At 50.6% G+C, this 11203-nt stretch overlaps 1 protein-coding gene across 2 annotated transcripts in view; it reads left to right on the forward strand.

Annotated features, from left to right (window-relative positions):
• The window catches only part of DSCAML1 (DS cell adhesion molecule like 1), a 356252-nt gene extending 346373 nt beyond the window's left edge, over positions 1-9879 (forward strand). The window contains exons 25-33 of one of the 2 annotated variants that reach the window (XM_074335416.1): positions 238-426; positions 915-1202; positions 2712-2867; positions 4921-4951; positions 5100-5218; positions 5521-5673; positions 6286-6480; positions 6984-7295; positions 8844-9879. In XM_074335416.1, the coding sequence (XP_074191517.1) occupies positions 238-426; positions 915-1202; positions 2712-2867; positions 4921-4951; positions 5100-5218; positions 5521-5673; positions 6286-6480; positions 6984-7295; positions 8844-9319 (1919 nt within the window). In that variant the 3' untranslated portion in view covers positions 9320-9879. The remainder of the gene's footprint in view (positions 1-237; positions 427-914; positions 1203-2711; positions 2868-4920; positions 4952-5099; positions 5219-5520; positions 5674-6285; positions 6481-6983; positions 7296-8843) is intronic. The other variant, XM_074335417.1, reaches the window with a different exon arrangement.
• Positions 9880-11203: the final 1324 nt, after the last annotated feature.

Consider the following 11203-nt stretch of genomic DNA (forward strand, 5'->3'; position numbering starts at 1 on the left):
CTTTTTTGCCTCACAACCGTGGTTTTCTGCTCCCCTCCCCACCTTGGCTTCTAAATCCTAACACGAGGGCTGAAGAGGGAGAGCAGTAAAAGTCACCCAAGGTCCTTCCAGTCTTGCTTCTAAAATACATCTGCCCCTTCCAATGACCAAAGGCCCCACTCTGCCCCCTGCCCGGAGCCTGTCAGGTACCCCAGGCCCTGCCTTGCTCCACCTGAGCCAGACAACCCTCCCGGGCAGGCTTTGTGCTGCAATACTCGGTGGACAACAGTGAGGAATGGAAGGACGTGTTCATAAGTTCAAGTGAGCGGGCCTTCAAGCTGGACAGCCTCAAGTGTGGCACGTGGTACAAGGTGAAGCTGGCGGCCAAGAACAGTGTGGGCTCCGGGCGCATCAGCGAGATCATCGAAGCCAAGACGCACGGGCGGGGTGAGGCCCAGTGATGGGAATGAGGAGAGATGGGCCCAGGGAAAAGGAGCTGGGGTTGGGGGGTGGTGGCATGGAGAGGAGACCAAGACAAGAGGTAGAAGATGGCTGCGACAGGGAAGGAGGGAACGGAGAAGCAGTGAGGCTGAAGGGAGACACTCACCCTAGTTCCCCTCACTGCAGCATCTAGATGAATAACAGTAGGAGAAACTAGTCCCACTTCCCTGCTAGGATGGCAGATGGGTATCACTCTCTTCCTTCTTCCTGCATTTCTCTTCCTCCCCTTCTGAGGCCTTCTCTCCAGTACTTCCTTTCTCTCCCCCTCCTCTGTTCTCTGGGGCATCTCTACTCCCATCAGTGCCAACCAATGGTCCCCTGGAGCCACTGCAGTCCCAGATGCCCCAGGGAGATCTTTTCCTGCCCCGATGAATGAATCCCCCTACCCTCTCAGTCTCTAACCTCTCTCTCTCCCTCTACTCCCCCCGACCCAGAGCCCTCCTTCAGCAAAGACCAGCACCTCTTCACCCACATCAACTCCACACATGCTCGGCTTAACATGCAGGGCTGGAACAACGGAGGCTGTCCCATCACAGCCATTGGCCTGGAGTATCGGCCCAAGGGCACCTGGGCCTGGCAGGGCCTCCGAGCCAACACCTCTGGGGAGGTGTTTCTGACCGAACTGCGAGAGGCCACGTGGTACGAGCTGCGCATGAGGGCTTGCAACAGCGCTGGCTGCGGCAACGAGACGGCCCAGTTTGCCACCCTGGACTATGACGGCAGTGAGTCAAAAAGGGTAGAAAGGGGCAGCACAGAGGTCAGAGCAAGGTGTTGTCAGGGAGCTGGCAGAGAGGCAGACACATAAAGAGAGAGACAAACAAAGAGAAAAATCAGCAGGAGAAAGGCTGATAGGTGGGTAAACAGACAAAAGGAGCAACAGATTAGTAGGCAGGCAGGTAAGTGAGCAGTTGCACCAGTGGCCAATACAGACAGACAGGCAGGCAGACTAACAGGTCGATCACACTGAAGACAGAGGGTCTTTGAAAGTGTGATCCTTGCTTTCCATGGTTTCAGAGAGATGGAGAGGGAGGTAGAGATGCATTTGAGGTCCTGCTCTCTAAGAACCCAATACTAATATCAACCAGGATGGGAGAGCCTGTGCTACAATAACAGAGAAACGTGAAAAGCTCCAGGCCTAAACCCAATGAAGATCAGTTTCTTGCTCTCCTAATCTCATGAGGGTTGGCTGGCCACCATCTTTTAGCACTATCATGTTGAACATTTACCCTCCAAAGTCACCAAAAAGAGGATAGAAAAGGCACACCAGTTCTTAACTGCCTTGGCCAGGAGGTGATACTCATGATTTCTATTCTCACTCTATTGTCCAGAACTAGTCACATGGTTCTAATCTAACCACCAGGAAGTCTGGGAAATGTAGACAAGTCCATGGATACTTGGTGAGCACTCACTGGTGTCTGCCACCTGAGGACACCTCACACACATGCATGCACATACGTATACATATGCTCACACGTGCACACACTGGCACACATGCACACATGTAAACATTAAAGCTGCATAGAAGGCTGCATTCATAGGGAGAAATTGTCACAAGCTAAATTAAGTCTACCTATGTGGTAAGGAAACAATAAAGTGGTGTCAGAATGGGATGGGCTCAAACAGGGAAGGCTTCATGAAGGAGATGACTCTTAGGCAAGGCTTTGAAACAGGCAAAGATCCGGGCTTGGCAGAGCGCTATGTCAGCAGGAGAATGTGTCCTCTCCTTGCAGGCACTCAAGGCTAGCAGATATTGGAGGAAGAGCAGAGAGAGGATGCAGGGTATTTAGTGGCTTTTGTCCCCATCTAAGGAAGAGAACCCAGGATCCCACTGCCCTGAGTTCTCTCTACTGAGACTCTCATTGTCCCCCCTCCCCACCCCCACCTTACCAACTGGTATGGGAATTGAAGCAAGACTAGCCAACCTCAGGAATGAACACTGAACACCAACAAACAAGAGACTACCTCTGAGAGACCTCAGGATAATTCTGAAACAGGCCAGGAAGTCATTAATATCATAATGTAGTGTAAAAATTACACAACTGTTCATGGCTTTTCTGATGGGACCAGAATTTGGGGGAGCAGAGGGGAGGGGAGTAGCTCTGCACCAGGAAGTCGAGCTCAGAGTGAAACCAAGGGCAGCAAGAAAGATCAAAGGACTCCCCCACCCGTGGGAATCTGCACTGCACCCAACTCATAAGGGACATCCAACTCCCTTCTTCACCCCCACTCAGGTACCATCCCTCCCATCAAGTCCGCTCAAGGTGAGGGGGATGACGTGAAGAAGCTCTTCACCATCGGCTGCCCGGTCATCCTGGCCACACTGGGGGTGGCACTGCTCTTCGTTGTGCGCAAAAAGAGGAAGGAGAAGAGGCTGAAGCGGCTCAGAGGTGGGGGAGTTGCCTATGGGCTTCTCGGGTAGGAATCTTGACCTTCAGCCCCACTGGCCACCTTCCACTGATTCACAGCACCATCTAGACGAGAGAGTGCTCGTGTCCCTTTGAAAGGAGAGCTGCCACTCCAACCACCTAAAACCTCCTTAGTGTTCACTGCTTCCTCTTCTGTGCCCCCAGGACTTTGTGCCTGCCCTAACCAGGGCTGACTTTTGGAGGTTCACACTGGTAGAGCCATATTGCTTGTTAAAACATTTAAACATGTCCATGTTGATTGGTAGCTAGATATTGCTCCCTTCACCCTGGATGCACCATGCTCTCACACAGGATCCCTGTGACTTTCCTCGGACCCAGCCACTGAAGAGTAGAACTGCAGGTGTTCTCTAGGACCTTGCTCAGTTCTGACTGGGAAGTTTCCATGCCACATCAGTTGTCAAATATTTTGAATGTCATCCCCTGTCCCAACACCTAATACTGTATTATGGCATGAATGGGTCTGATTTACCTCAATTTATACAGTGTCTATCACCTACTAGTTGCTTAATAAATGTTCATTCACTCATTTGGGAAACATTTATTAAGCATCTGCTATATTGTAGATACTGCCAGCCATTGGAGATAATAAGATGAAAGAAGAAAGAACAACCCATTCCCTTATTGAGTTCACGGTCTAATGGGAGAAGCCAGGGCACAATAGCACAGAAGAAGGAATGACTGAAACTGCCTAGGGTATTTAGGAGTCGGATGAATGGATGAATGGATGGTTCAAAGGATGGTTGGATGGTTATTGGATAGATAAATGAAAAGATGGATGGATGGTTGGATGATTGGATGGATGAATGGCTAGATAGTTGGATGGATGGTTAGATGATTGATTGGATGGTTGGATGGAAGGATGTATAGATGGAAGGATGGTTAGATCTATGGTTGAATGAAAGTTTTGATGGATAGATGGTTGGATGAATAGGTGGTTGTATGGATAGATGTCGCGAGGGAGAGAAGGAGGGAGGGAGGGATAGGTGGATGGACGTTTGTTTGGATAAATGGAAGGTTTGATAGATGGTTGGATACATTGATGATTGATGGCTGTTTGGATGTATGTATGGATATTTTAATGGATAAATGGATGATAAGATAGAAAGACGGTTAAATAGCTAAATGAATGGATGGATTATTGGACGTTGGACGAACGGTTGAATAGATGAATGGATAATTGGATGGATGGTTGGAGAGATAGTTGAATGGGTTGATAGTTGAATGGATGGATGATTGGATAGTTGGGTGGATGATAGCTGAATGGTTGGATGGCTAGGTTCATGTTCGAGTCAACAGTTAGATGGGTGGATTGATAGGTGGATGGGTCAATTATGAATGGATAAATGGGTGGTAGTTGGATGCTTGGATGCAATACATGCAGCTAAATTCACTCTGACAGATAATTCTCAGTTATCAGGGGTCTAATGGATTAGCCAGGTCCTTTGCTTCTCCTCTCTCACATCAATTCCAAACCTGAGAGCCCTGATCCTATTCAAGGGCCCTCTGAAACAAAGCAGAGACCCCTAAATTCATCCATGAATTGTTGGGGGATAGGTGCCCTAGAGGAGGAAGTGAAGCCTCTTGGTTGATAGTCATCTTAGGATGCCCATTGGCCATCTCTACTTCATCATGTACCCTCTCCTCTCCACAACACATAACTGAGGATAGATCTGCCATTGATGCCTGTTTCTAGCCTGCTATGGTGTCTTGTTTAACTAGAGGCAATTCAGGAAGGAAATAGAGCTCTTTCTATACCCTCTCCTTTGGGAAGGACCTTCTTATTAGATAAAAATCTGAGGAAAGGAAAACAGACCTTAAGCAAATCCTGAATTGGGAGCAGTGAGACCTTATCACGTTTTGGACTGTTTTAGAGGTCCTCACATTTCTCCTCTTCCCAGGAGACCAGCATTGGCCCCAGTTTAGAGAATTCTCCCACTTTGTCTCCATGCCTCTTCCAGTTCTCATCCTACTCAGACTCCATTCTCATCTAGCTTCTCTCTCTACTGTTTTGCAGATGCAAAGAGTTTGGCAGAAATGTTGATAAGGTGGGTATCACATATCTGCTTCCTCTCTTTCCCCCTCTCTCTTCCCCCCTGCTTGGGACAGGCTTCTAAGACCCCTTTGTTTTGCAAAACCCCTCCCCGAACCTCTTATGGCTGCTGAGTCACCTACCTCTAGCCCTTCTCCCCACAGCAAGAACAACCGAAGTTTTGACACCCCCGTAAAGGGGCCACCCCAGGGCCCACGGCTACATATTGACATCCCCAGGGTCCAGCTGCTCATCGAGGACAAAGAGGGCATCAAGCAGCTGGGTGAGTGACAGGTGCCACAGGCTCTCTGTCCTGCTCCGAGTGTGTTTCCCTAGTCCACAACCCACAAAGGGTAACTACCAGCCCTCACAGCAGTGCCCAGGGTTCTAAGTGAAGCCCTATCAACAACTCAACAACCTCAGAATATATTGCAGCTTCTCTCAAGGGCTGTGTCCTCCTCTGTCTAAGGGAGAATTATCCTGACCTTTCTGGGCCTCAATGTTGGATAAAGACAAAGAGAAATTTGGGAAATAAAGATGGCATCCAAAGGGACGGCGTCATGCTGATTGTCCTTCTTCCCTCAGGAGATGACAAGGCCACCATCCCCGTGGCAGATGCTGAATTCAGCCAAGCTGTCAACCCACAGAGCTTCTGTACCGGTGTCTCCTTGCACCACCCAGCTCTCATCCAGAGCACAGGACCGCTCATCGATATGTCTGACATCCGGCCAGGCACCAGTATGCATTATCCCCGGGGAGACAGCCCCCTCCTACATAGGGTGTCTTGGGCACAGCATGGGGCAGAGGTAATAAATAAAAAAAATGAAGAAAAAAAAAAGAAGGAACAACATGGAAGAATGGAAAGAGCACTGGAGTTAGAGTGTGGAGACCTTGGTTGCAGACTCACTAGCTGTGACCTTGGGCATATCACTAACCTTATATCTCTGGGCCTCCGTTTCCTTAGCTAGAAATGTTGAGAGGGTTGAGTGTTCTTGCTCTGAAGGGACTTCTGCCTCTAGCACTGTGACTCTGGACATAAGGATAGAATACATTAAGGACTGAAGGGAATGTCAGGAGGCAGCAGGAGAGGAGGTGACATCCTTCCCAGGCTAAAGGGAAAGATGGGGTGGGTGGGGAGGACCCACTGACCCCATACCTCGATACTCTTGCTCTTCTCCCCTGGGGCCAGCTATGTGGTCAGGAGAGGCTGCATGCTCTGCATTCCCAAGGGAGCTTCTGTGGCTGCTTCTGCCTCCTCCCTTGCTCCCCACTGCCCTCTCTGGTAAGTGCCAGCTGCCCCAGCCCAGTGGCCTCAGTTGGAGGGTGCTAGCTCTTGCTTCTTCCGTGTAGATCCAGTATCCAGGAAGAATGTAAAGTCAGCCCACAGTACCCGGAACCGGTACTCAAGCCAGTGGACTCTGACCAAGTGTCAGGCCTCCACACCTGCCCGCACGCTCACCTCCGATTGGCGTACCGTGGGCTCCCAGCATGGTGTCACTGTCACTGAGAGTGACAGCTACAGTGCAAGTCTCTCCCAGGACACAGGTGAGCCCAGGGCCTACCTGTGCGCTGTTCACTCTCCTCCAACTCACCATCATCCAGCCCCATGTTCCATTTTCCCACTCTTACCCACCAGCTGACGGGGTTCAAGACACAAGTCAGTGTCACTTCCAGCTGGCCACTGGCTCACTGTGTGGCTTTGACAAAAGCACTTGACCTCACTGAGCTCTGCTGGACAGGGACTTCAGTTTGCTCTCTCCCATAATGTCAAAGAAAATAGCACACGTGACATTTGTTGGAGAAAGTGCTGAGTATTTCAGGGATAGTTGCTTGTTTTCAAGACTGAAAGGTGTTTGCCCTTCATTAGTCAAAGATCCCACTTCTGCCACCACTGCTGCCTTCACAGTGGGAGAGCAGGATCTTCTGAGCCTGGTACACTCTATGGCTGTTGGGGTTAGAGGTAGGGGAACTGCTCAGTCTGGCCTCACTTACACACTTCTTCCCCTAACTCACTGTTTCCTCTTACTATATGCCTTCCATCTCCCTAGACAAAGGACGGAACAGCATGGTGTCCACTGAGAGTGCCTCTTCCACCTACGAGGAGCTGGCCCGGGCCTATGAGCACGCCAAGCTGGAGGAGCAGCTGCAGCACGCCAAGTTTGAGATCACCGAGTGCTTCATCTCTGACAGCTCCTCGGACCAGATGACCACGGGCACCAATGAGAACGCTGACAGCATGACGTCCGTGAGCACACCCTCAGAGCCCGGCATCTGCCGCTTCACCGCCTCCCCGCCCAAGCCCCAGGATGCTGACAGGGGCAAAAATGTGGCTGTGCCCATCCCTCACCGGGCCAACAAGAGTGAGTGCCCAGACCACCTCCCTTGCTGTGAGCCCTGGCTAGGCCTAGCCCTAAGCGTACCTGGGTCCGCCAGCCCAGCAGAGCTCCTTGGCAGTGTGGGATGGTGCGAAGAATAAGGACTCGGGAGCAAGCGGGTCAGGGTTCACATCCTGGCTCAACCTTTTAGTATCACTGTGACCTTGGGCAATTGTTTAACCTCTCTGGCCTTAACTTTCTCATTTGTAAAATGCAAATGATAGTATACTTTATATTGTTGTAATGGGCATTAGAAATGATATATGCCTGCCACATAGTAGGTTCTCATTAGCACTGATTATTCCTTTAGTCTGAAGCTATGCCAGGATGGAAAGACCCCTTATGGAGTCAACTGCCCAGTGGCCATTGGTCTCAATGCTGTTTGAACTTAATCCAGACCCAAAGGAGCAATCCTGGCAGCTCAGTCCATAGTGGCCAAACCTCATGGTGGGCAGTGACCTAGCCTGACTGGAAACCATCTGGCTCCAGGGGACTGGCCAGAGCCTATGCCCTTGGGGGTTGGCAGGGCAGGTCTAAGATAACGAGGGGCATATGAGGGTATTCCATCAGCAGATTTGGGGGCCACAGTGTACAAGTCTCATGCTCTCAAACCATTAGTCAGGCATGCTCAATACTGGCCTTGCTAAGTGGCTGTGCTAACCTGGGGACTCAGGGTCATCTGGAGAAGAGCCTGAGGTAACAGAAAGTCAAGGATTCAGGAGACTGGCAGCCCTGATTGACGCCCCCACCCCTTCTAACTGTGTGAATTTGGGCAAATTACTTGATTTCTCTGACTCTCAGTTTCCTTACTTGCAAAATGCAGGCAGGTATTAGCCTATCCAGGGTGCTGTGGGACTAAATGATATTATCTGAGCAAAGTACCTGGCGTGCTCAACAGGGTAGAGACATGTTCACAGGAGGATGCTCACAGAGCGGGGAGATGAGGATACAGAGGCAGTTTACGGAATTAGGAACATTCCACCTGGAGAAGGGGACCAAGGAGAGGGAAGGGGCAATGGAGCTGACTTCAGATATCTGAAAGGCTGCATGGGAAGGGGCACAGAATCAGGGTCAGTGTGGAGAAGTGACAGGGAGTGACTGTCCTTTCCTCCTCAGGGTAAAGAAAAGCTTTCTAACAGCCAGAGCTCTTAGGAAGTCCTTGTTTTCAGAAGTGAGCTCTCTACCAGCTGAAGCTGACAGCGTATAGTGATCATTTAATAATAAGTATCAATTTATTGAGCAACTACTATATGTGCCAGCCACTGTATTTGCCATATTTTATTAATATCTTATCCACTACTCACAGTAATCCTGAAGGGAAATGTGATTATCCCCATTTCAAAGATAGGGAAACTTAGGCTCAAAGAGATCAAGTAATTGATCTTTCCTCAACGCTTTATTTCCCATCCTGTGAGAGATAGAGGAGGGACTCCTATGTTAGCTCAGGGAGAAGATGGAGGGGTAGGAGGTGGGGTGAACAAGCTGGTTCCCAGAGGCCTCTGTCCCTCACATCCTCTGCTTCTGTGATTCCAGGTGACTACTGTAACCTGCCCCTGTATGCCAAGTCCGAGGCCTTCTTCCGAAAGACAGATGGGCGTGAGCCCTGTCCTGTGGTCCCACCCCGCGAAGCCTCCATCCGGAACCTGGCTCGAACCTACCACACCCAGGCTCGCCATCTGACTCTGGACCCTGCCAGCAAGTCCTTGGGCCTCCCACACCCAGGAGCCCCTGCGGCCACCTCCACAGCCACCTTACCTCAGAGGACTCTGGCCATGCCAGCCGCCCCAGCTGGCACAGCCCCCCCAGCACCTGGCCCCACCCCCGCCGAGCCCCCTGCTGCCCCCACTGCTGCCCCTCCGGCCCCCAGCTCCGAGCCTCCACGGTCCGGGGGCCCACACACCAAAATAGGGGGCTCTAGGGACTCACTTCTCGAGCTGAGCACGTCGGGGGTAGGGCGGTCTCAGAAGCAGGGGGCTGGGGCCTACTCCAAGTCCTACACCCTGGTATAGGGGCGCTGAGACGGGCCGCCCGGGCCGCTGGCCCTTCTGCACCTCCAGCACTCAACACCAACGTGGCTGGTTTCCTGCATTATTTATATGAAACTGACAGACAAAAACTAACCAACAATGAAAAGAAAACCCCCCAAGTCATGAACGCTTGTACATAGAACTCTTTTGTACAAATGAAACTATTTTCTTCTTCTCCATGAAGCCAGGGCACAAAGAATTTCACAGTACAAGTCAAACCCTTCCACCCCACAAAATATGTGTGGAGAGATATATACATATATAGAGAGATAGGAACACATCAACAAGCTATGTATCTATATATTTCTCTCACCTTATTTTGAGACAGAGGCACAAAGACTCAGCAAGTTTTCCCTCCTCCTCACCCTCCCTCCAATCTAGGTGGTTTTGACAAAGACCAAAATCCCAACTCAGAGACATTGCATGCGATTTTACTGTTCCAAGAAAACCAGGAGTTGCTTCAATTTGCAGATGCTTATGTGTTAATACCTTTTTCTATGAAAAAAGACCCAGCGCCGTGTGCAATAAAGGTTATGTTTCTATGTGGTGGCTTTCCCCCATCTGGCAAGGGCCAATGGGCAGGGAGGAAGGAGAGGCCTCTATACCAGGCCATTATTTCTCGTGGAGAAACTGAGAAGCCTCGGCTCTAGCTCAGCATGTTAAGCTTTTTAAAAAGATTTCAATTAGCCAAGGTGCGTCTTTGAGCACCTGTTCTGTTCTCACATCTGTGCTGGGCCCTAAAGGGGACCATGACCAGGTGTGTGGCTTTGAGCAAGCTCCAAAACCCCTCTGAGCCCCAGTTTCCTTAGCTATAAAATAAGACATTTGTGGGAGCTCTGGGGATCCTGGTATGGGGAGTTGGAGTTTGTCTACTGATTTCTCTCCTCCAGGAGAACACAGAATAGCCAAGGGAACAAAGCTATGCAAAACCACTAGTGAACAGTTAGGTTATATAAGATTCCTATGAACTGGGAAGGGGAGGAAAATATTATATATAGCCGGGCGGCGGGGTGGGGCAGAAGCGAGAGCCTGAAGTTCTGTGCTGACTGTAAGGGCAAGGTGAGACCATGAGAAGAGGGACGGAGGTCATCAGAGGTCAGGGAGGTGAAAAGGACTCATGGAGGAGGGGGAACGGAGCTCAGTCAAAGAGAATCAGGCCAGAATCCTACCTTACCTGGTTTGGGAGGAGTTGGCAATTAGATTGCCAGGTGGAAACATGCCACGAGAGGATTAATAGGGTAGCACAGGGGGTTGGCATGTGAGCTGGGCCTCCAAGTATGTGAAGATTTGGATAGGCAAAGACGGAAAGACCCAGGAGAGTAGCAAAAGCCCAGGGGCATGAAGTTTGTGGTTCAGAGACCTCCCTCCACCATGGGTGGAGCCCCCAGCTGAAAAGAAGGTGTACCTAAGGAGTACAAGGGCCTCCTGAGTTCAGCACCCCGAGTCAAGGCTGAGTTGTATATCAAGAATCTGGAAGGAAGGTGAGTCTGTGACCAGCTGTTGTCCCGCAGCTGAGGGGAGTAACTGGGAAGGGAACAGAGGGTTTTGTGCTTATCAGTCTGGACCACAGTGAGGGCTGCGTACCCGGGATGTTTAATAGAAGCACTTTCCCAAATGCAACTCATTCCATAAACATTCCCTGAGCGCCCAGCTAGTGTAGAATACAGAGGCGCTCTCACCCATAAGTAACTACATACAAGAGAAGGGGGCACTGTAAGAGCAGGGGGCAGAGATGACGTACTCCTTGGTGGCTCCTGGGCCCATGGGGGAACTCCATCTTAGGCCCCACACCCAGGATCCACCCCAGAGAACCAGCTATTGGCATTAATGAGAATAGTGAGAACAAGGCCCCTCATTCCAGACACC

Source organism: Rhinolophus sinicus, linkage group LG06, assembly GCF_036562045.2.
Source record: "Rhinolophus sinicus isolate RSC01 linkage group LG06, ASM3656204v1, whole genome shotgun sequence".
Lineage (NCBI taxonomy): Eukaryota > Metazoa > Chordata > Mammalia > Chiroptera > Rhinolophidae > Rhinolophus > Rhinolophus sinicus.